Source organism: Salvelinus fontinalis, chromosome 4, assembly GCF_029448725.1.
Source record: "Salvelinus fontinalis isolate EN_2023a chromosome 4, ASM2944872v1, whole genome shotgun sequence".
NCBI classification, from domain to species: domain Eukaryota; kingdom Metazoa; phylum Chordata; class Actinopteri; order Salmoniformes; family Salmonidae; genus Salvelinus; species Salvelinus fontinalis.
This window is the reverse complement of record NC_074668.1, coordinates 17,432,016-17,453,529: the sequence shown is the minus strand read 5'-3', so window position 1 is coordinate 17,453,529 and position 21,514 is coordinate 17,432,016. Positions and strand designations below refer to the sequence as shown.

At 44.7% G+C, this 21,514-nt stretch overlaps 2 protein-coding genes across 2 annotated transcripts; one reads left to right on the top strand and one right to left on the bottom strand.

The window, feature by feature from the left end:
* The first annotated feature begins 228 nt into the window (after positions 1–228).
* LOC129853212 (uncharacterized) lies at positions 229–1,406 on the top strand. Its single transcript, XM_055918991.1, has 2 exons — positions 229–460; positions 610–1,406. Exon 2 carries the CDS (start codon positions 655–657, stop codon positions 1,402–1,404), a length of 750 nt encoding a protein of 249 aa, XP_055774966.1. The 5' UTR covers positions 229–460; positions 610–654; the 3' UTR covers positions 1,405–1,406.
* Positions 1,407–1,615: 209 nt separating this feature from the next.
* LOC129853211 (guanine nucleotide-binding protein G(q) subunit alpha) lies at positions 1,616–21,353 on the bottom strand. The gene is made up of 7 exons (XM_055918989.1): positions 20,418–21,353; positions 9,338–9,522; positions 8,482–8,636; positions 8,069–8,197; positions 4,349–4,478; positions 2,420–2,573; positions 1,616–2,292 (listed from the first exon to the last, which is right to left on the bottom strand). The coding sequence occupies exons 1-7, from the start codon at positions 20,551–20,553 to the stop codon at positions 2,102–2,104; spliced, it is 1,080 nt and encodes a 359-aa protein (XP_055774964.1). The 5' UTR covers positions 20,554–21,353; the 3' UTR covers positions 1,616–2,101.
* Between the last annotated feature and the right edge of the window lie 161 nt (positions 21,354–21,514).

The window sequence follows — 21,514 nt, the reverse complement described above, 5'->3', positions numbered from 1 at the left end:
GTCCCTTCCGTCTTCAAGAGAGCGAGAGTTGCACCCCTTCTGAAAAAACCTACACTCGATCCCTCCGATGTCAACAACTACAGACCAGTATCCCTTCTTTCTTTTCTCTCCAAAACTCTTGAACGTGCCGTCCTTGGCCAGCTCTCCTGCTATCTCTCTCAGAATGACCTTCTTGATCCAAATCAGTCAGGTTTCAAGACTAGTCACTCAACTGAGACTGCTCTTCTCTGTATCACGGAGGCGCTCCGCACTGCTAAAGCTAACTCTCTCTCCTCTGCTCTCATCCTTCTAGACCTATCGGCTGCCTTCGATACTGTGAACCATCAGATCCTCCTCTCCACCCTCTCCGAGTTGGGCATCTCCGGCGCGGCCCACGCTTGGATTGCGTCCTACCTGACAGGTCGCTCCTACCAGGTGGCGTGGCGAGAATCTGTCTCCTCACCACGCGCTCTCACCACTGGTGTCCCCCAGGGCTCTGTTCTAGGCCCTCTCCTATTCTCGCTATACACCAAGTCACTTGGCTCTGTCATAACCTCACATGGTCTCTCCTATCATTGCTATGCAGACGACACACAATTAATCTTCTCCTTTCCCCCTTCTGATGACCAGGTGGCGAATCGCATCTCTGCATGTCTGGCAGACATATCAGTGTGGATGACGGATCACCACCTCAAGCTGAACCTCGGCAAGACGGAGCTGCTCTTCCTCCCGGGGAAGGACTGTCCGTTCCATGATCTCGCCATCACGGTTGACAACTCCATTGTGTCCTCCTCCCAGAGCGCTAAGAACCTTGGCGTGATCCTGGACAACACCCTGTCGTTCTCCACCAACATCAAGGCGGTGGCCCGTTCCTGTAGGTTCATGCTCTACAACATCCGCAGAGTACGACCCTGCCTCACACAGGAAGCGGCGCAGGTCCTAATCCAGGCACTTGTCATCTCCCGTCTGGATTACTGCAACTCGCTGTTGGCTGGGCTCCCTGCCTGTGCCATTAAACCCCTACAACTCATCCAGAACGCCGCAGCCCGGCTGGTGTTCAACCTTCCCAAGTTCTCTCACGTCACCCCGCTCCTCCGCTCTCTCCACTGGCTTCCAGTTGAAGCTCGCATCCGCTACAAGACCATGGTGCTTGCCTACGGAGCTGTGAGGGGAACGGCACCTCAGTACCTTCAGGCTCTGATCAGGCCCTACACCCAAACAAGGGCACTGCGTTCATCCACCTCTGGCCTGCTCGCCTCCCTACCACTGAGGAAGTACAGTTCCCGCTCAGCCCAGTCAAAACTGTTCGCTGCTCTGGCACCCCAATGGTGGAACAAACTCCCTCACGACGCCAGGACAGCGGAGTCAATCACCACCTTCCGGAGACACCTGAAACCCCACCTCTTCAAGGAATACCTAGGATAAAGCAATCCTTCTGCCCCCCCCCCCCCCCCCCCCCCCCTTAAAAGATCTAGATGCACTATTGTAAAGTGGCTGTTCCACTGGATGTCATAAGGTGAATGCACCAATTTGTAAGTCGCTCTGGATAAGAGCGTCTGCTAAATGACTTAAATGTAAATGTAAATGTAAACGGTACTAAAGTGGATGCAATAATCAAAACAATAATTTCAAGAAATCAGTGTCAACACTTCTCACCCTTTCAGGGGGAAAAAATGTGTTCATTCATGAATTAGAACTCCAGAGGTCTTAGTTGACAAGCAGGAGAGTGGACGCCACAGACTGGCACTGGAATGGACCGACTAGATCGAATCAAAAACTAAATGGTGGGAGCACCTTGGAATCAAGTTCAGAGGCATTGGACAGAACCCAGCAGCCACATTGAGTGTCTTTAAAAAAAATAACGCTAAAAACAATTAGAATAATTGGAGGAACTGTGCTTTACATATCCAACATTGACCTTCAAACGCCCTAAACCCTTCAATCATGTTCTCTTTTAAATAGAAAAAAATAAAAGGGTCACCAATGGCAATAAATTAATATTATGCAACCATTATTTTTTTTCTTCACAGATTTGACAGTGAATAAGTTGGAGAAGGGTCTCTGGGCCCCAGCCTTGCTGTGCTCATGCTGAAGTTCCTTCTAATATTCGAACTCTATGGTTTCACACCAGGTTGTACTCCTTCAGGTTGAGCTGCAGGATGGTGTCTTTGACGGCGGCGAACACAAAGCGGATGTTCTCCGTGTCTGTGGCGCAGGTGAAGTGGGAGTAGATGATCTTGTCGCTGTCTGGGTTCAGGTCCACAAACATCTTCAGGATGAACTCGCGGCCAGCCTGGGCATCTCTCTGGGGACCTATGTTAGAGACAAACATATTATAAGCCTTGTTATTACACATTATAAAAAGGCTCATGAATGCTTTTAACAAGTCATAAACCATTATACCCGTGGGCTTTAAGTAAAAGGGAAATATATTTTTCACCGTCAAACTCTGGGAAGTAGTCGACCAGGTGGGAGTACATGATCTTCTCCTCCAAGAGGTCTTTCTTGTTGAGGAAGAGGATAACGGAAGAGTTCTGGAACCAGGGATATGTGATGATGGTCCTGAACAAGGCTTTACTCTCCTCCATTCGGTTCTGAGAGAGAAACGAGAGTAGAAGAACAGTTTAAGTCCAGCTGCTTTCATTAAAAGGCATAGTTCAGCTACACTATCCCGTTAAGTACAGGTTTTAACATCGGAGAGAGAGATGGCCTCCAGATGCCTTTTCATTTCATCACTGGGCTGCTATGTACTTTTAATCTTTACATTCACTGCTAGACAAACACCGCACCTCAAGTGATCCACAAAGTCCATTCTATGATGCCATATCCATTTAGACAAGAGTGTTGTCACAAATCTCTGCTCATTTGTGTGCGGTGCTCCACAAGCAATCTTTCAGGTCTCATTATTCTCAGATTTGCATGGAGGTTTGAAGTACAGGTGACAAAACGATCAAATTTCACAGCTTTACATCCAACCAACTGGTCTTATGCTGTTTCTATTGTATCGTCACCATAAACATTGTTTTTTCCCCCAAGGACACAGACAGTGAAAAAGCCAAGAGCATGCTGGAAACTGCTGGGAACAAACAGATGGTGTGCCTTCGAGGAAGTTCTGTCGCCCCGAGGCTGTATTCAAAACAGCTGTAGGTATTAATTTACAACTGCTTTCCAAGTGGAAGGGAAGTCTAGCTGAAAAAAGCAGTCTTATCTTCATTATTTTAAATAAGGAAAAGCCTTTCACCTTCAAAAGCGCAGAGGTGTGCCTCTAATACACGTGTCTATTGTACACCATAGTTGAGAGAGAAGACCATAGCCACAGATATTCACATTGTTGTCCATTGTAATAATGCAATTTGAGTGACAGAGTTGTACAACGTTTCAGAGACCTGTATTTAACTTGCTTTGTTGGATATTATTGGAAATCCTATTGTCAAATGATGTAACTTCATGCAAAGTGCTGCTAACTAAATAGTCAAATAGGTGTACTTTGTTGGTGTGTCAGGGCCGGCGCCAGAACTAATCATTTGGACGGGCATTTGATTTCCATAGGTGGGTAAGGTTTTTTTTTCTTATTTTTTTCTTCACGGGACCGCCTGTTTTTTTTAATGGGTTTAATAGTAAAAGACATGTCATTTAACTGTAAAAATGTATTACCTTTTTAATGTGGCATTAACACAACCAGTACATTTTTTTCATCTGATTGTCAAACAAATCACTTCAAAAAGTAGGTTACTTCGCACGTTTGTCCAAAATCATTCCAGCATCTGAACAGCATACTGTGCACCCGCCAACTTTCCTTTAATTCGCAAGTAGCAGAAAAACTCACTGGAGAAAGCATCTGAGCGAGCGATACAGCGCCCCTCTGTCTTACTGTATATATCCGGGGTGGCAGGTAGCCTAGTGGTAAGGGCCAGTAACCGAACGGTTGCTAGATCGAATCCCCGAGGTGACAAGGTAAAAACCTGTCGTTCTGCCCCTGATCATGGCAGTTAACCCTAGGCCGTAATTGAAAATAAGAATTTGTTCTTAACTGACCTGCCTAGTTAAATAAAAATAAAATATCCCATGTACCTGATGCTTTATGGCCAAAAAGAGACATGCCATAACCCTTTTTGGCCAGACAGAATCAGATACATGGGCTACACATACTGAGACAGAGGGGCGCTGTTTAGCTCGCTTTAATGCTTTATCTGAGATTGAGTCTGTCATTGCTCATCTCAGTAAAAAATGATAAATATTTAAATATTTTATTTGGACAGGCAAGGAAGTACGGTAGGGCAGAACCCCTAAGCCCCACCCATAACGCCGGCCCTGTTGAGTGTGTGTGTGTGTTAAATTGACATACAGTACAGTTAACAACAACTCTCACCTCATTATCAGATTCTACGAGCACCTGGTCATACTCGCTTAGTGCCACCAGAAACATGATGGATGTGACGTTCTCAAAGCAGTGGATCCACTTCCTCCTCTCTGACCTCTGACCCCCCACGTCCACCATCCTGTCATTGGAACGGAGGAGCAACGTTAAGTGCAGATGACTTGAGTAGAGGTCGACCGATTATGATTTTTCAACGCCGATACTGATTATTGGAGGCCAAAAAAAGCCGATGCCGATTTAAAAAAATATATACATTTATATATAAAAAATTTATTTATATATATATCACACACACATTTTTGTAATAATGACAATTGCAACAATACTGAATGAACAATGAAAACTTTTATTTTAAATTAATATAATACATAAATAAAATCAATTTCGTCTCAAAAAAAAAAATTCATTTTTTTATTTTACCGTTATTTTACCAGGTAAGTTGACTGAGAACACGTTCTCATTTGCAGCAACGACCTGGGGAATAGTTACAGGGGAGAGGAGGGGGATGAATGAGCCAATTGTAAACTGGGGATTATTAGGTGACCATGATGGTTTGAGGGCCAGATTGGGAATTTAGCCAGGACACCGGGGTTAACACCCCTACTCTTACGATAAGTGCCATGGGATCTTTAATGACCTCAGAGTCAGGACACCCGTTTAACGTCCCATCCGAAAGACGGCACCCTACACACAGGGCAGTGTCCCCAATCACTGCCCTGGGGCATTGGGATATTTTATTAGACCAGACGAAAGAGTGCCTCCTACTGGCCCTCCAATACCACTTCCAGCAGCATCTGGTCTCCCATCCAGGGACTGACCAGGACCAACCCTGCTTAGCTTCAGAAGCAAGCCAGCAGTGGTATGCAAATAACATGAGAACATATGTTCAATCACCAGCTTTCATGGGTCATATGTTAAATCACCAGCTTTCATGGGTCTTCAATGTTCCCAGTTAAGAAGTTTTAGGTTGTAGTGCAGAAAGCAGAGCTTGTCTGCATGGTCCCCTGTCAGTCTGCTCCTCCGCAAAACACAGACCTTATTTGAAGTAGATCAACACATTCTCTATGGAAGACATGAACGGTAAAATAATGAAGGAACCCCTTTCAAGTTCAGCCGCAAGTTATTACAGGAATTATAACACGTCGACTATTTCTCTCTAAACCATATACCTTTGACTTTATTCCGTTCCATATTTTATCTAACGGGTGGCATCCATGAATCTAAATATTCCTGTTACATTGCACAACCTTCAATGTTATGTCATAATTATGTAAAATTCTGTCAAATTAGTTCGCAAAGAGCCAGGCGGCCCAAACTGTTGCATATACCCTGACTCTGCATGCAATGAACGCAAGAGAAATTACACAATTTCACCTGGTTAATATTGCCTGCTAACCTGGATTTCTTTTAGCTAAATATAACTTATGGTTAAGTACACATTGGAGCAATGACAGTCATTGATTGATTGTTTTTTATAAGATAAGTTTAATGCTAGCTAGCAGCTTACCTTAGCTTACTGCATTCGCGTAACAGGCAGGCTCCTTGTGGAGTGCAATGTAATCAGGTGTTAGAGCGTTGGACTAGTTAACTGTAAGGTTGCAAGATTGGATCCCCCGAGCTGACAAGGTTCAAAATCTGTCGTTCTGCCTGTTCCTAGGCCGTCATTGAAAGTAAGAATGTGTTCTTAACTGACTCGCCTAGTTAAATAAAGATTAAATAAAGGTGTAAAAATATTTAAAAAAATAAATAACATATATATTTTTTTTATTGGCAAATCGGGCGCCCAAAAATACCGATTTCCGATTGTTATGATAACTTGAAATCGGCCCTAATTAATCGGCCATTCTGATTAATCGGTCGACCTCTAAACTTGAGTACCACTAGAGTTGGCATGGAAATATACTGTAGGTCCTATTCGTGTTCGCTACATGATCATTGTTTTAGTGAACTTCCAAGCTGGTACTACACACTATTTATTAGGTACACCACCCCATTGCCAAAATGGTTCACTCCTACAGACAGTGTTCACGTGGCCTTGGGATGCTATATAAAAGCAGACCGACTGGCATCGAGGCATTCACTTACTGTTCAATTGAACATTAGAATGGGCAAAACGAGTGACCTGAGCGTGGAATGGTCGTCAGTGCTAGGCACGCTGGTTCCAGTATCTCAGAAACGGTCTGTCGCCTGGGCTTTTCATGCACAACAGTGTCTACAGTTTACAGAGAATGCTGCGACAAACAAAAAAACGTCCAGTCAGCGGCAGTCCTGTGGTCGAAAACATCTCGTTAATGAGAGGTTGAAGGAGAACGGCGAGAATTGTGCAAATAACAGCACACTACAACAGTGGTGTCTAGAACAGTATCTCGGAATGACCAACTGGCCGGTCCTTGTCACGGATGGGTTCCAATCCTATCAGCTAGAAACAAGAAGAAGCGGCTCCAGTGGGCGCGTGATCACCCACACTGGACAATGGAGGAGTGGAAAAACATCACCTGGTCTGACAAATCCCAGTTCCTGTTACATCATGCTGATGGCAAAGTCGGGATTTGGCATAAGCAGCATGGGTCCATTGCCCCATCCTGCCTGGTGTAATGGTGAAGGGAATGTTTTCCTGGCACACATTAGGTTCCTTCATACCAATTGAGCAACATTTCAATCCCCTGAAGAACTCTGGCTGTTCTGGAGGAAAAGGTAGGGTCCAACCCGGTACTAGATGGGTGTACCTAATAAACTGGCCAATGAGTGTAGATGCCCCAAGAATATAACATCAACATCATCGTCTGTTTGGCCCTGTCCGGCCCTGTCCGGGGGTATCATCAGATGGGGCCACAGTGTCTCCTGACCCCTCCTGTCTCAGCCTCCAGTATTTATGCTGCAGTTGTTTATGTGTCGGGGGGCAGGGTCAGTCTGTTATATCTGGAGTATTTCTCCTGTTTATCCGGTGTCCTGTGTGAATTTAAGGATGTTCTCTCTAATTCTCTCTCGGAGGACCTGAGCCCTAGGACCATGCCTCAGGACTACCTGGCATGATGACTCCTTGCTGTCCCCAGTCCACCTGGCCGTGCTGCTGCTCCAGTTTCAACTGTTCTACCTGCGGCTATGGAACCCTGACCTGTTCACTGGACGTGCTACCTGTCCCAGACCTGCTGTTTTCAACTCTCTAGAGACAGCAGGAGTGGTAGAGATACTCTCAATGATCGGCTATGAAAAGCCAACTGACATTTACTCCTGAGGTGTTGACTTGTTGCACCCTCCACAACTACTGTGATTATTATTATTTGACCATGCTGGTCATTTATGAACATTTGAACATCTTGGCCATGTTCTGTTATAATCTCCACCCGGCACAGCCAGAAGAGGACTGGCCACCCCTCATAGCCTGGTTCCTCTCTAGGTTTCATCCTTGGTGTTGGCCTTTCTAGGGAGATTTTCCTAGCCACCGTGCTTCTACATCTGCATTGCTTGCTGTTTAGGGTTTTAGGCTGGGTTTCTGTACAGCACTTTGATATATCAGCTCATGTAAGAAGGACTATATAAATACATTTAATTTGGTCTGTTCTCCCCACTACATCAATATGGAAGTGGAATAGTACATATAATCAGTAGCTAGTGTGAGAACTGAGACAATCCTTCATCTCAGGGTGTCATTCTATTCCATTGTTGCTTTGTTAGAATAGAATAGCCCAGTGAGCTTGATGGTTGGCATACCTGAAGATGACACTCTGGAGATCAAAGGGGTACTCGATGATGCCCGTAGTGGGGACCCTAACTCTCAGCACATCCTGCTGAGTGGGAAGGTAAGAGGCCTCTGAGATCCGGTCCAGCGCATTCATGTAACTATGGAGACAAAAAAAGTATTGTGAGTGCCCACTGACAGTGTGAGTGCCCACTGACAGGTGATGATAATATATGAAAGTATAGAAAAAAATGACCAAAGACATGGTTGGATATTTTAAGTTGGCAGCCTAGGGAACATTCGACCATGAAATATCGTATTTACTAACTATTTACTAACTATTTGACCATAGATAAAGTACAGTATTTATAACATTGTGGGGATTGAAGTCAGCAACTCGCAGGAATGGCCTTCATAAGTAGAGTTAGAGATCTGATTTACTCACTATTTGGTAGAGTCCGACAGCTGGTACTCCCGTCTCCTATCGTAAGCTTCCTGGATGCCTGGATCGTTCCATAAACACTTGATGGCGTCTATGTATGGGTTTGCCAACGTGCTGACTTTCTCCACATCCACCTCTCGGACCACGTTAGCGTTGCTCTGAGTGGAAAAAAAATGATTAACCTCCAGGTTAGACTTTCAGTCGACAGAAACAAACATATCAATTAAAGGACATCAATTCAAGGTTCTATGTGTCTGAAATGGGACTAAAACATAACCCAGGCAGAGGCAGGCAATCTTGACGGTTGATGAGTATGGCCGCGTTCCAGGTGGTTTATTTTGTAGTGCACAGATGATCAGATCCCATGACTCCTGGAGAGGTGTTTAATTAACATCTCAGTCGATAACAGATAGGTCTCAGTTCCTCTATTGGCCAGTTTCATGTGGAATTACTTGCAGTTCTAAATGTGACTTGAGAACTTTATTTTCTGCAGACCCAACTTTTTGTAACCGGAAGGGAATAGCACCACTATTTGGTCAAACGAATAAGCAGAATTAGGTTTAGTACATCAGATGACTTTCCTCTCACTCACACACAAACCCTTGGCTGGATGACATGGAGGGGGGTTGGATGAGCATGACAGGAAGACACAGGAAGTGCCAAAATAGACAGGATGTGATTGTGGACGACTGTTCCATGAAAGATAGCATAAAGGAGGAGATTACTCTCAGTAACACATCTCTCTCATTCTCACTGTCACACACACACACACACACACACACACACACACACACACACACACACACACACACACACACACACACACACACACACTTCCATTCCCTCTTTCCCTCCTTACCTTGTTGTGCTCATATTTGTAAGGGATCCTTAGGGTCTCTGTGGCGCGGATCATGGACTGCATGGCAGTGAAGATGTTCTGGTACACCAGCTTGGTGAAGCATCGCTTGTCCTCGTCTGAGTAGCCGGCACCATGGATGATTCTCATCTGTTTAATGAAGGTGCTCTTCCCACTCTCTCCAGTACCTGGTAAAAGGGGAGAGGGTGTAGGTGAGGATGGGGAAGGAAGGAATACATGGGTAATTGAAGAAGTGCGAGGCACTATATCCAGACAAGGATAGCATCTGGACAAACAAACCAAAATCCATAATCACCTATTACAGCCCTATTCACATTCAGACACACACACATTCTCAATCTCCTTTCCCGGCTGCTCCTGCCAGCTCCTTCGATTTCTTGACCTGGTCAGTGACCAAGAACAACATCTCTATGGATACAATAACTATTGTGATGTGCGCTCTAGATCTGGATCCTGGAGAGATCTTTGACAGAGGTCCTCAACAGAACCTAAATGTACCTCTACCACCCTAGTCATAGACTGTTCTCTGCTACCGCACAGCAAGCAGTACCAGAGCGCCAAGTCTAGGTCCAAGAGGCTTCTAAACAGCTTCTACCCCCAAGCCATAAGACTCCTGAACATCTAATCAAATGGCTACCCAGTCAATTTGCATTGCTCCCCCCTCTTTTACACCACCGCTACTCTCTGTTATTATCAATGCATAGTCACTTTAATAACTCTACTTACATGTACATATTACCTCGACCAACCGGTGCCCCCGCACATTGATTCTGTACCGGTACCCCCGGTATATAGTCTCGCTATTGTTATTTTACTGCTGCTCTTTAATTACTTGTTCCTTTTATTTCTTATTCGTATTTTTTAAACTGCATTGTTGGTTAGGGGCTTGTGAGTAAGCATTTCACTGTAAGGTCTACACCTGTTGTATTCGGCACATGTGACTAAGAATTTGATTTGATACACAGGGCCAACATAATAATGATCTCCATCAAACCACAACTGGAGTTTAATATCCTATACTAGTTCTACACAGGGACAACGTAATGATGAATTAATCAGGATGTGTCCCAAATGTCTCCCTATTCCCTTTATAGAGCACTTATTTTGACCAATGAGCCTTTGTCAAAATAAATAAATAAATAAAAGTGCACTGTAAAGTGAATAGAGTGCGATTAGGGACACAGTCATCACTGTCGTCCCCCTCCCCCCCACACAGTTCTGAGAGGAGATAGAAGAACCTCTTCATTTACATGAAGCTAGAAATAAGGAGAGGAGGGGAGGGCAAGCAGGTGTGTCCTGGGGGAGAAAGTGAGCAACTCTGGGTCAGAGATGGAACACGTCCCTGGTGAATGACTGGTAACTAGAGATAGTAGACATGAAACCATCAACTGGTCTTTGGCTGGGACTGAAACCAGTGGACTACAGACAGCTGGTCCTGTTGTAAAGCACATGTTGATCTTTTGCAGACTAAGGGTGTTGCCAGGCATACGGTTAGCGTCCTACAGAAAGTGTTAAAGTGGTACCCTCTAACCCAGAGTCCCCCCAAACACAGCAACACAGGAAGTAGAGAAAGCTACAATGTTTTGGGATCATACATACAGCATGTTGGGAAATTGAGTTAGAACCACACAGATCTTGTAAAGACCGAAGATTACCTGCACTTAATTTAGCTTGCTGAGATACTAGTGATTACATTGGAGTTTAGAGGATGGGGAATATGTTGTTACAATGTTGGCAACTGGACTAGTTTATATATGTGGTAAGGTGGCAGTCTATATCAGGGGTTCACAAACTTTTTTGCTTCATGGCCCACCAATTGAGGTGTCTTTTGAGTCGCAATCAATCATAAGGGTTGAGTGGTGAAAAAACATACACAGACCAAATAATAAGTAAAAAATATAAATCTGGCATCAGAGGGAACATGTATTTTTAAAGCTAATTTCCTGCGATTCTAAACATGTTGGCATGGAGCTGAGAGAATTTTGCAGTTTAAGCAAATTCTATGCATTTTGATATGGCTGATGCTGTGTTCATATGCTCGAACATTATAACAAAATCATGTAAGTTTTCAAAAATATAGAAAAATATATAAGTCCCTTATCTTTTCTACATACTTTATTTGATTTTAGTCATTTAAGTTCACACTTAAATGTAAATGTATATATATTTTAAAATAACAAAATATATTTGTTTTTGAAATGCCCTGCCGGGACCCACAAGTGAGTACCGACCCACAGTTTGGGAACCACTGGTCTATACAGTGGTGGAAAAAGTACCCAGTTGTCAGGTTCCTGACCTGTTTTCCCTTGTTTTTGTATTTGTTTAGTATGGTCAGGGCGTGAGTTGAGGTGGGCATTCTATGTTGTGTGTCTAGTTTGTCTGTTTCTGTGTCCAGCCTAATATGGTTCTCAATCAGAGACAGCTGTCAATCGTTGTCCCTGATTGAGAATCATATATAGGTGGCTTGTTTTGTGTTGGGGATTGTGGGTGGTTGTTTCCTGTCTCTGTTTGTGTTCTGCACCAGATAGGACTGTCTCGGCTTTCACGTTTGTTATTTTGGTATTTGTTAATGTTCATCGTCTTATTAAACATGTTGAACAATAACCGCGATGCATTTTGGTCCTCTAATTCATCCCAGGAAGAAAGCCGTTACAGAACCACCCACCAAACTCGGACCAAGCAGCGTGGCTACGGGAAGCAGCGGCATCAGCAGCAGCAGGAGCTAGCAAGGCAGAGTGGATGGAAGCCCGAGAGGCTCCCCAAAAAATTTATTGGGGGGGGCACACAGGGGGTGTGGCTGTGTCAAGTGGGAGACTTGAGCCAGTTCCCGTGCTTACCATAAGGAGCAGTTGGCGAAATTGAGGTACGAGTCGGAGAATGTGGAGGAGTTATTGGACAGATTGGAGGAAAGTGAAAGGATGGGAGATTATGAGACATTTGATGAGTTGTTGGTGATATTGGAGGAGAGCGAAGAGAGAGAGATGTTGGTTTGGCGGAGTATACACGGTACTCGCCCTGAGGTGTGTGATTACCGTGGAGAGCGGGAGTACGGGCAGACACCGTGTTATGCTGAAGAGCGCACGGTGTCTCCTGTACGTGTGCATAGCCCGGTGCGGGTTATTCCACCTCCCCGCACTGGCCGGGCTAGATTGAGCATTGAGCCAAGTGCCATGAAGCCGGCTGTACATATCTGGCCTCCAGTACGTCTCCTCGGGCCGGTGTACATGGCACCAACCTTGCGCATGGTGTCCCCGGTTCGCCAACACAGCCCAGTGCGGGTTATTCCATCTCCCCGCACTGGACGGGCTACGGGGAGCATTCAACCAGGTAAGGTTGGGCAGGCTCGGTGCTCAAGGGAGCCAGTACGCCTGCACGGTCCGGTATATCCGGTGCCACCTTCCCGCCCCAGCCCACTACCACCAGTGCCTACACCACGCACCAGGCTTCCAGTGCGTCTCCAGAGCCCTGTTCCTCCTCCACGCACCCTCCCCGTGGTGCGTGTCTCCAGCCCAGTACCTCCAGTTCCGGCACCACGCACTAAGCCTCCTGTGCGTATCCAGAGTCCTGTATGCACTGTTCCTTCTCCCCGCACTCGCCCTGAGGTGCGTGCCCTCAGTCCGGTACCACCAGTTCCGGCACCACGCACCAGGCCTATAGTGCGCTTTGAGAAACCAGTGTGCCCTGTTCCTGCTCCTTGCACTAGCCTTGAGGTGCGTGTCTCCAGTCCGGTACCACCAGTTCCGGCACCACGCACCAGGCCTACTGTGCTCCTCAGCAGGTCAGAGTCGGCCGCCTGCCAAACGCCGCCTGCACTGCTCGTCTGCTCAACGCCGCCTGCACTGCTCGTCTGCCCAGCGCCGTCTGAACTGCCTGCACTGCTCGTCTGCTCAACGCCGCCTGCACTGCCCGTCTGCCCAGCGCCGTCTAAGCCGACCAGCGCCGTCTGAGCCGCCCGTCTGCCCAGCGCCGTCTAGCCGCCCGTCTGCCCAGCGCCGTCTGAGCCGCCCGTCTGCCCAGCGCCGTCTGAGCCGCCCGTCTGCCCAGCGCCGTCTGAGCCGCCCGTCTGCCCAGCGCCGTCTGAGCCGCCCGTCAGAGCCGTCCGTCTGTCCCGAGCCGTCAGAGCCGTCCATCTGTCCCGAGCCGCCAGAGCCGTCCGTCAGTCAGGAGCCGCCAGAGCCGTCCGTCAGGAGCCGCCAGCCAGTCAGGAGCCGCCAGAGCCGCCCGCCAGTCAGGAGCCGCCCTCCAGTCATGAGCCGCCCTCCAGTCAGGAGCCGCCCTCCAGTCAGGAGCCGCCCTCCAGTCAGGAGCCGCCCTCCAGTCAGGAGCCGCCCTCCAGTCAGGAGCCGCCCTCCAGTCATGAGCTGCCTCTCTGTCTTGAGCTGCCTCTCTGTCTTGAGCTGCCTCTCTGTCTTGAGCTGCCTCTCTGTCTTGAGCTGCCTCTCTGTCTTGAGCTGCCTCTCTGTCTTGAGCTATCTCCTCTATTTAGGAGGGACCTTTGGGAGGGTTCCTAGACCAGGGTCGGGGGCGAGGGTCGCCACTCAAAGGACGCTAAGGAGGGGGATAAAGACAATGGTGGAGTGGTGTCCTCGTCCTGCGCCGGAGCCGCCACCGCGGACAGATGCCCACCCAGACCCTCCCCTTGAGTTTTAGGGGTGCGCCCGGAGTTCGCACCTTGAGGGGGGGGGGGGGGGGGGGGGGGGGGGGTTCTGTCACGTTCCTGACCTGTTTTCCCTTGTTTTTGTATTTGTTTAGTATGGTCAGGGCGGGAGTTGGGGTGGGCATTCTATGTTGTGTGTCTAGTTTGTCTGTTTCTGTGTCCAGCCTAATATGGTTCTCAATCAGAGACAGCTGTCTTTTGTTGTCCCTGATTGAGAATCATATATAGGTGGCTTGTTTTGTGTTGGATTGTGGGTGGTTGTTTCCTGTCTCTGTGTTTGTGTTCTGCACCAGAGAGGACTGTCTCGGCTTTCATGTTTGTTATTTTGTTATTTGTTAATGTTCATCGTTTATCGTCTTATTAAACATGTTGAACAATAACCGCGCTGCATTTTGGTCCTCTCCTTCATCCCAGGAAGAAAGCCGTTACACCAGTAGTCATACTTGAGTAAAAGTAAAGATACCTTAATAGAAAATGACTCAAGTGAAAGTCACCCAGTAAAATACTACTTGATTAAAAGTCTAAAAGTATTTAGTTTTAAATATACTAAATTATCAAAAGTAAATGCTCAAATATACTTAAGCATCAAACGTAAAAGTATAAATCATTTCAAATTCCTTATATTAAGCTAACCAGACGGAACCATTTTCTTGTTTTTTTACATTTACGGATAGATAGGGGCACACTCCAATACCCAAACAAAATTAACAAACAAAGCATGCGTGTTTAGTGAGTCCACCAGATCATCAGTTGGGATGACCAGGGATGTTCTCGTGATACGTGTGTGAATTGGACCATTTCCCTGTCCTGCTTTGCATTCAAATAACGAGTACTTTTGAGTGTGTTAGGGAAAATGTATGGAATAATAAGTACATTATTTTCTTTAGGAATGTAGTGTTAAAAATAAGTTGTCAAAAATATAAATATTTAAAGTACAGATACCCCAAAAAACAACTTTAGTAGTACTTATATTTTTAGTACTTAAGTACTTAACACCACTGTCTATAGAGCATTGATGTGATTGTTACAAACAGAGCAGCAGGTAAATCAGGCCTAAACCATAGAAACCGGTACTAATGTGTTCTAATGCTCCGTTTGTAAACAAGTGGGAGGTGGAATTTACCAGTTGGATGCATTCACGTGCTTTGAAGTCGTTGATAAATGCTGATTGACTAATGGCCAAGAAGATGCGTAAACCATAACCTAAATGTACAGCGATCAAGCTTGTAAGCAATTTAAAGAGTTTAAAAAAACGCATTTATAGTTTGCTTTTTATAAATACTGTTTTGTTACGTTTAACTGCCGAAATTGTTGTTTGAGATCATTTCCTTAGCAGGTGACGTTTTTCCGCATGTGGGAGAAATCGGAGCTCAGGGATGATCGATGAGTTTCCCACTAATAATTACCAGTTGGAGGGTCGTTCAAGTGGATTTTTCCTAGTCCTATGTGGTAAATTCCCACTTGGTTACGAACACAGAATAAGGCTGGCCTGTATCAAGGCAGCAGTCTTCCCCCATCACTCTACCAGCTTCTTTCACATGGATTACATCATAACATTGACACAAGTCATTTTTTAGGGGAACTAACGCAATTTTGGAAATATTACATCATAGACAGACTGCTTGTATTTTTTTTTACTGTGAATTGTGCATCTACTTTCTATGAGGACGTGTAGCTGTAGACAACAAAAATGATGGTCAAGGATAAATACAATAATAAAGTAGCCTAACATAATACATTTAATTTATAGTGCTTTCTATTATAATATTGATGTTCTTATATTATGCATCTGAAGTATCCTATACACTTGCACCAGACAGTCCAATGGTATGTGATAGAATACACGTTACCCAGGATCCCACCTGAATTCACAAACAGACTGCTTAGGGGTGGTCCCATCAAGATACTTTAGGTAAGGCGTCAGCATTCTTCAGTTCGGCTGGCGGTTAGTCAAAGTTGGCTAGGTGAACCGAACAAGTGTGCTGGCATACTCTCTTAAAAGACCTTCGCTTGAAAACCATAAAAAACACAATAGTATTGTTTGTCCATTTTGAGATGCCGTAGCCAGTATACAGTTCCTCAAAATAGTCTGAATTAATCTAAGATAATTTAAGAATCGGTCATTAATCTGTCATCATTTTGCAGAGGAGATCTTAGTCATGCAATTTTACATCTAACTAAGATGTTTGGTGCAGTATTTCCCAATGAAAACATGCATAAAAAGGAATAGTCTCTCGTTGAATGACCACAACGACTTTATTGAAGAATCCCTACTGTTAACCAATCACCAACGAACGGGCGTAGACTTCAACGCCGAACTTCGGCTTGCCTCTAGAAAAAAAATGGTGTGCCTGGTCAGGCGAAAAAACCCTCACCAAAGTCCAAAACGTCCTCATAGTATATGCACAAACTCTCCTGAACTGTTTTGGCTGGGAAGCATGTGGACGCTTTTAAGGCAAGGTTTGGCTCAATTCCAATTAAAGGCAGTCAATTCAGGAAGTTAACACAAATTACATTTTTACACAAATTACGTTTTTTAAACTTCTTCTGTGATGACAAAGAGCCAATGAGCAGACTGAGGCTCCACCTGTTTGCACTCAACGTGGAGTGTCAGAACTCTATAGGGTTTGCCTGGTTCTAGAGACCCCCTGTATTCTGAGTGGTGTATGAGGGGTTGCATTCAAGTAAGGAAACTGACACATGGCCAATGCTCTAGTATAGTTACAATATAATAATAATACAATTACGCCATTTAGCAGACGGGTTTATCCAAAGCGACTTACAGCGACTTACAGCGACTTAGGAACCCACTATTCTGGAGAAGGATGCAATTGTGTTCCACAATTCAGGGTGTTCCTGCATGTGGGCATTCCTGCATCTGCAGGAACCCCTTTTTATACTTCTATTGGTACATGTTAAGTTTGGACAGGTGGAAGCTGTCCAGTACGGTAGGTGGTGTTATTGCACAATAATGTTGGATGCCAGAAGAAGGGGCGGGACCGACAACGGTAGCTAGCTAGCCGTACATGGGTAGCCAGTGTCCTTCATGCAGTTCTGTTATCGACTGTGAAGGCAAGTTTTCGACAGGCGGGAGCGAAGGACACTATGTGCTAGCTTAGCCAGCTAGTCCTACGGAGGACTCTGGCAAACAGCAAGCAGGAGGCGAGGGCAACACCGTCTGCTAGTTAACTAGCAAGCACACGGTGTCGCTAACTATCAAGCTAGCTAACACACAGTGTCGCCCCAGCCTCCCCGTGCTGTGCAAGTGGGAGGCGACCGATAGACAGTGTCCTTCGCTCCCGCCAATCGAGCACTGTTTTCCTGCAATTCTGTTAACTACGGTGAGGCCAGGTGTTTGGCAGGCAGGAGCAAGGGACACTGTCTACCGGTGTTGCTCCCGCTAGCTAGCAAGGAATGCCCACATGCAGGAACGCCCTGAATTGTGAGCTGCAATTGCACACTATTGCTATCCTGGCTAACTGAGCTACATTCTTCGTAAAGAATGTCAATGAAGCAAAAAGGTCAACAATGCTAAAGTTCACTGTATATGCACTCCCCAAACTCATTTGGGGACAGTCGTTTAACAACTGTTGGACTTCTTCGATACACCCATAAAACTAAAGTGAACGATCACTGTTAGCGTGTTAGTAATAGAGGTCGACCGATTAATCGGAATGGCCGATTAATTAGGGCCGATTTCAAGTTTTCGTAACAATCGGAAATCGGTAATTTTGGACACCGATTTTGCCGTTTAATTATTTATTTTTTAACACCTTTATTCAACTAGGGAAGTCAGTTAAGAACACATTCTTATTTTCAATGACAGCCAAGGAACGGTGGGTTAACTGCCTTGTTCAGGGGCAGAACAGATTTTTACCTTGTCAGCTCAGGGATTCAATCTTTCAACCTTACGGTTAACTAGTCCAACGCTCTAACCACCTGCCTCACGAGGAGCCCGCCTGTTACGCGAATGCTGTAAGAAGCCAAGGTAAGTTGGTAGCTAGCATTAAACTTATCTTATAAAAAACAATCAATCAATCATAATCACTAGTTATAACTACACATGGTTGATGATATTACTAGTTTATCTAGCGTGTCCTGCGTTGCATGTAATCGATGCAGTGCGCATTCGTGAAAAAGGACTGTCGTTGCTCCAACATGTACCTAACCATAAACATCAATGTGAACTAATTTGCCAGAATTTTACGTAATTATGACATAACATTGAAGGTTGTGCAATGTAACAGGAATATTTAGACTTATGGATGCCACCCGTTAGATAAAATATGGAACGGTTCTGTATTTCACTGAAAGAATAAACGCTTTTGTTTTCGAGATGATAGTTTCCGGATTCGACCATATTAATGACCTACGGCTCGTATTTCTGTGTGTTATTGTTATAATTAAGTCTATGACTTGATAGAGCAGTCTGACTGAGCGATGGAAGGCACCTGCATGCTCGTAAGCATTCATTCAAACAGCACTTTCGTGCGTTTTTCCAGCAGCTCTTCGCAATGCTTCAAGCATTGAGCTGTTTATGACTTCAAGCCTATCAACTCCTGAGATTAGGCTGGTGTAACCGATGTGAAATGGTTAGCTAGTTAGCGGGGTGCGCGCTAATAGCGTTTCAAACGTCACTCGCTCTGAGACTTGGAGTAGTTGTTCCCCTTGCTCTGCATGGGTAACGCTGCTTCGAGGGTGGCTGTTGTCGATGTGTTCCTGGTTCGAGCCCAGGTAGCGGCGAGGAGAGGGATGGAAGCTATACTGTTACACTGGCAATACTAAAGTGCCTATAAGAACATCCATTAGTCAAAAGTATATGAAATACAAATCGTATAGAGAGAAATAGTCCTATAATTCCTATAATAACTACAATCTAAAACTTCTTACCTGGGAATATTGAAGACTCATGTTAAAAGGAACCACCAGCTTTCATATGTTCTCATGTTCTGAGCAAGGAAGTTAAACGTAGCTTTCTTACATGGCACATATTGCACTTTTGCTTTCTTCTCCAACACTTTGTTTTTGCATTATTTAAACCAAATTGAACATGTTTCATTATTTATTTGCGCCTAAATTGATTTTATTGATGTATTATATTAAGTTAAAATAAGTGTTCATTCAGTATTGTTGTAATTGTCATTATTACAAATAAAATATATATATATTTTTTAAATCGGCCGATTAATCGGTATCGTTTTTTTTTGGTCCTCCAATAATCGGTATCGGTGTTGAAAAATCATAATCAGTCGACCTCTAGTTAGTAATGACCCGTTTCTTCTGTGAATTACCAATACTGCATTTCAAAGAATTGTTGCGGCTGCTGCCGTGCAGAAAGTGTGAGGAAAATCCAGTTTACTGATCCATGTCCTATGAGCTGGCTTTCAGTTCAGGCAGCTAGGAGTTGATTTGATTACATCTGCCCCTTTCAAACCAAGTCCATTTACAACCCAGCCTTTTTACATAAGTAACTTTCATCATACAGTATGCCAGGCCAATATCCAAAACGGATCATAACAGACAGACTTGAATAATGAATGGTAACTTAGTAAAAGATGGTCCATTAAACCTACATTCTAGGATAAAAAAATTAACAAAACGTTTTCCCTGCCACTTTTCCTGATATAGGCCTATACAGAAGCTGAGGGATGGAGCTGGGAAATGTAACCCCTCTCAAATTCATAGACATAGCTCCCCTCTCAAATTCATAGACATAGCTCTAGATGCAAGAACTGACAATCCATGACATCCACATGATACCTTCAAAATATGTTTAAAGCTATTAGCCTATTTCTTGCTTAAGGTCTTCATGTTTGTAAACACGAATAAACCTTTATATTTTGGGGGTGTGATAGAAAAAGACAGTTGTGCTAAGCATTAGGCATTCATAAATTATATTCTTCATGAGTCAATGGGTAGGTTAAATGTCAGGAATTGAAATGACCATTGAACAGAAAGCCGTATCCCAGTGTACCTTTTAAAAAAGGCTGTCTTATTCGGAGACGTGGGAGAGTCGCGTGCACAGATTGTTGGGCCAAACTTTCCGACTCGAAACATTCAATAACTCGTTTAGCTCAGGATTTCTCGACCCTGTAATTGCTACCAATAAAACGCCTAGACTTTGGCCTCGTCCATAAACAGACAGAAACCACAAGTCTACCATCCTAGTTACTACGTATTGAAATTAATAGTTGGATGGTTCGTGCGATTTAAAAAAAAAAAAGATAAATGGTAGCAATATTCAAATAAAATTGCTTTGGAACACTTGAGATTGATATAACTGCTACAATTTGGCATGTGTGGCTGGCTACAAAGTTAGTCTGGTTTTCAGGAGTAGCTCGCGCAGCACCACCCAAAATGAATTTTCGCCTTTATTTGCATCACTCATCATCACCACTAGCTTACCGAGAAGCAACAGCTTCAATTCCCGGCGAGCATCCCTCTTATCCCGGCGGAGCTGTCTTTCGATCTCGTCGTTGATCCGCCTGGATTCTTTCGCCTCCTCGCTTAGGCAACACGCCATTATGGCGTCTAGGGTCATTCTTTTAAAATCACCTTTCCTTCTTCTTTATGCACTACGCAGATTCCAGTTGCGATAAATGATAACAATTAACGGATATCAAATCACGCCATTACAGCTGCAAAAAAAACATGGACGTGTTATAATGTGGCATAGCCTGGGGAGAGAGGAAAACGTATAGGCTATTTGAGAAATTGTTGCCCCCCCTCCCCCGTTTCGTTTCGCTTTCTGACGGACTGTCAGTCAGCAAACAGTTGCTCGGGGAGTTAACTAAATGTCAGAAATTCTAATTGGGTAGTCTGATTTTCCTCCTAAATATGATCATCAGAACCGTTTAAAACAATCATACGTAATGTTCTATGTGATAAGCATTCTCATTCTTGCCCAGTCATCCTCTTCACATATTTTTTTAAAGCATGTCTTCGTATCCTAATAGTCCCATAATCCATTCGATCAGAAAATACATGAATAAACGACTCCCGGGCGTGGTAAAGCCGAATATGGCGGATTTACACTCCAATCCGCTAGGCAGGAATACTGTTATTTCCCTCCGACGAAAGAAAAACACAAGAAAAAACGCACCAATCTCATGTTAGCCTACTTCCCAAAACGGAAAAACGCGTCATCCGTGTGCTTTCAAAAACAGGGAAATTTAAATTATTCTGCTATACGTTTGCCTATAATAAAGTTTGAAAAAAATACGTTTTTCGTTCAGCCTTCCCCTGTCCTCAATTCTCCATGTTTTTATAACAGAGACATCCACTCCTAGCCGGTGACGTCGGACAGCGGTAGCAGGGAGTGTTCTCAGAAGAAAAGCGACTCCAAAGTATGCCACCAACCGAATAGACAAGCGGTTGGTGGGATACCGCTACCTGCTCTTATTACCCAAAAGCTATTAAATGAATGATACATACACTACATGGCCAAAAGTATGTGGACACTCGTCGAACATCTCATTCCAACATCATGGGCATTAATATGG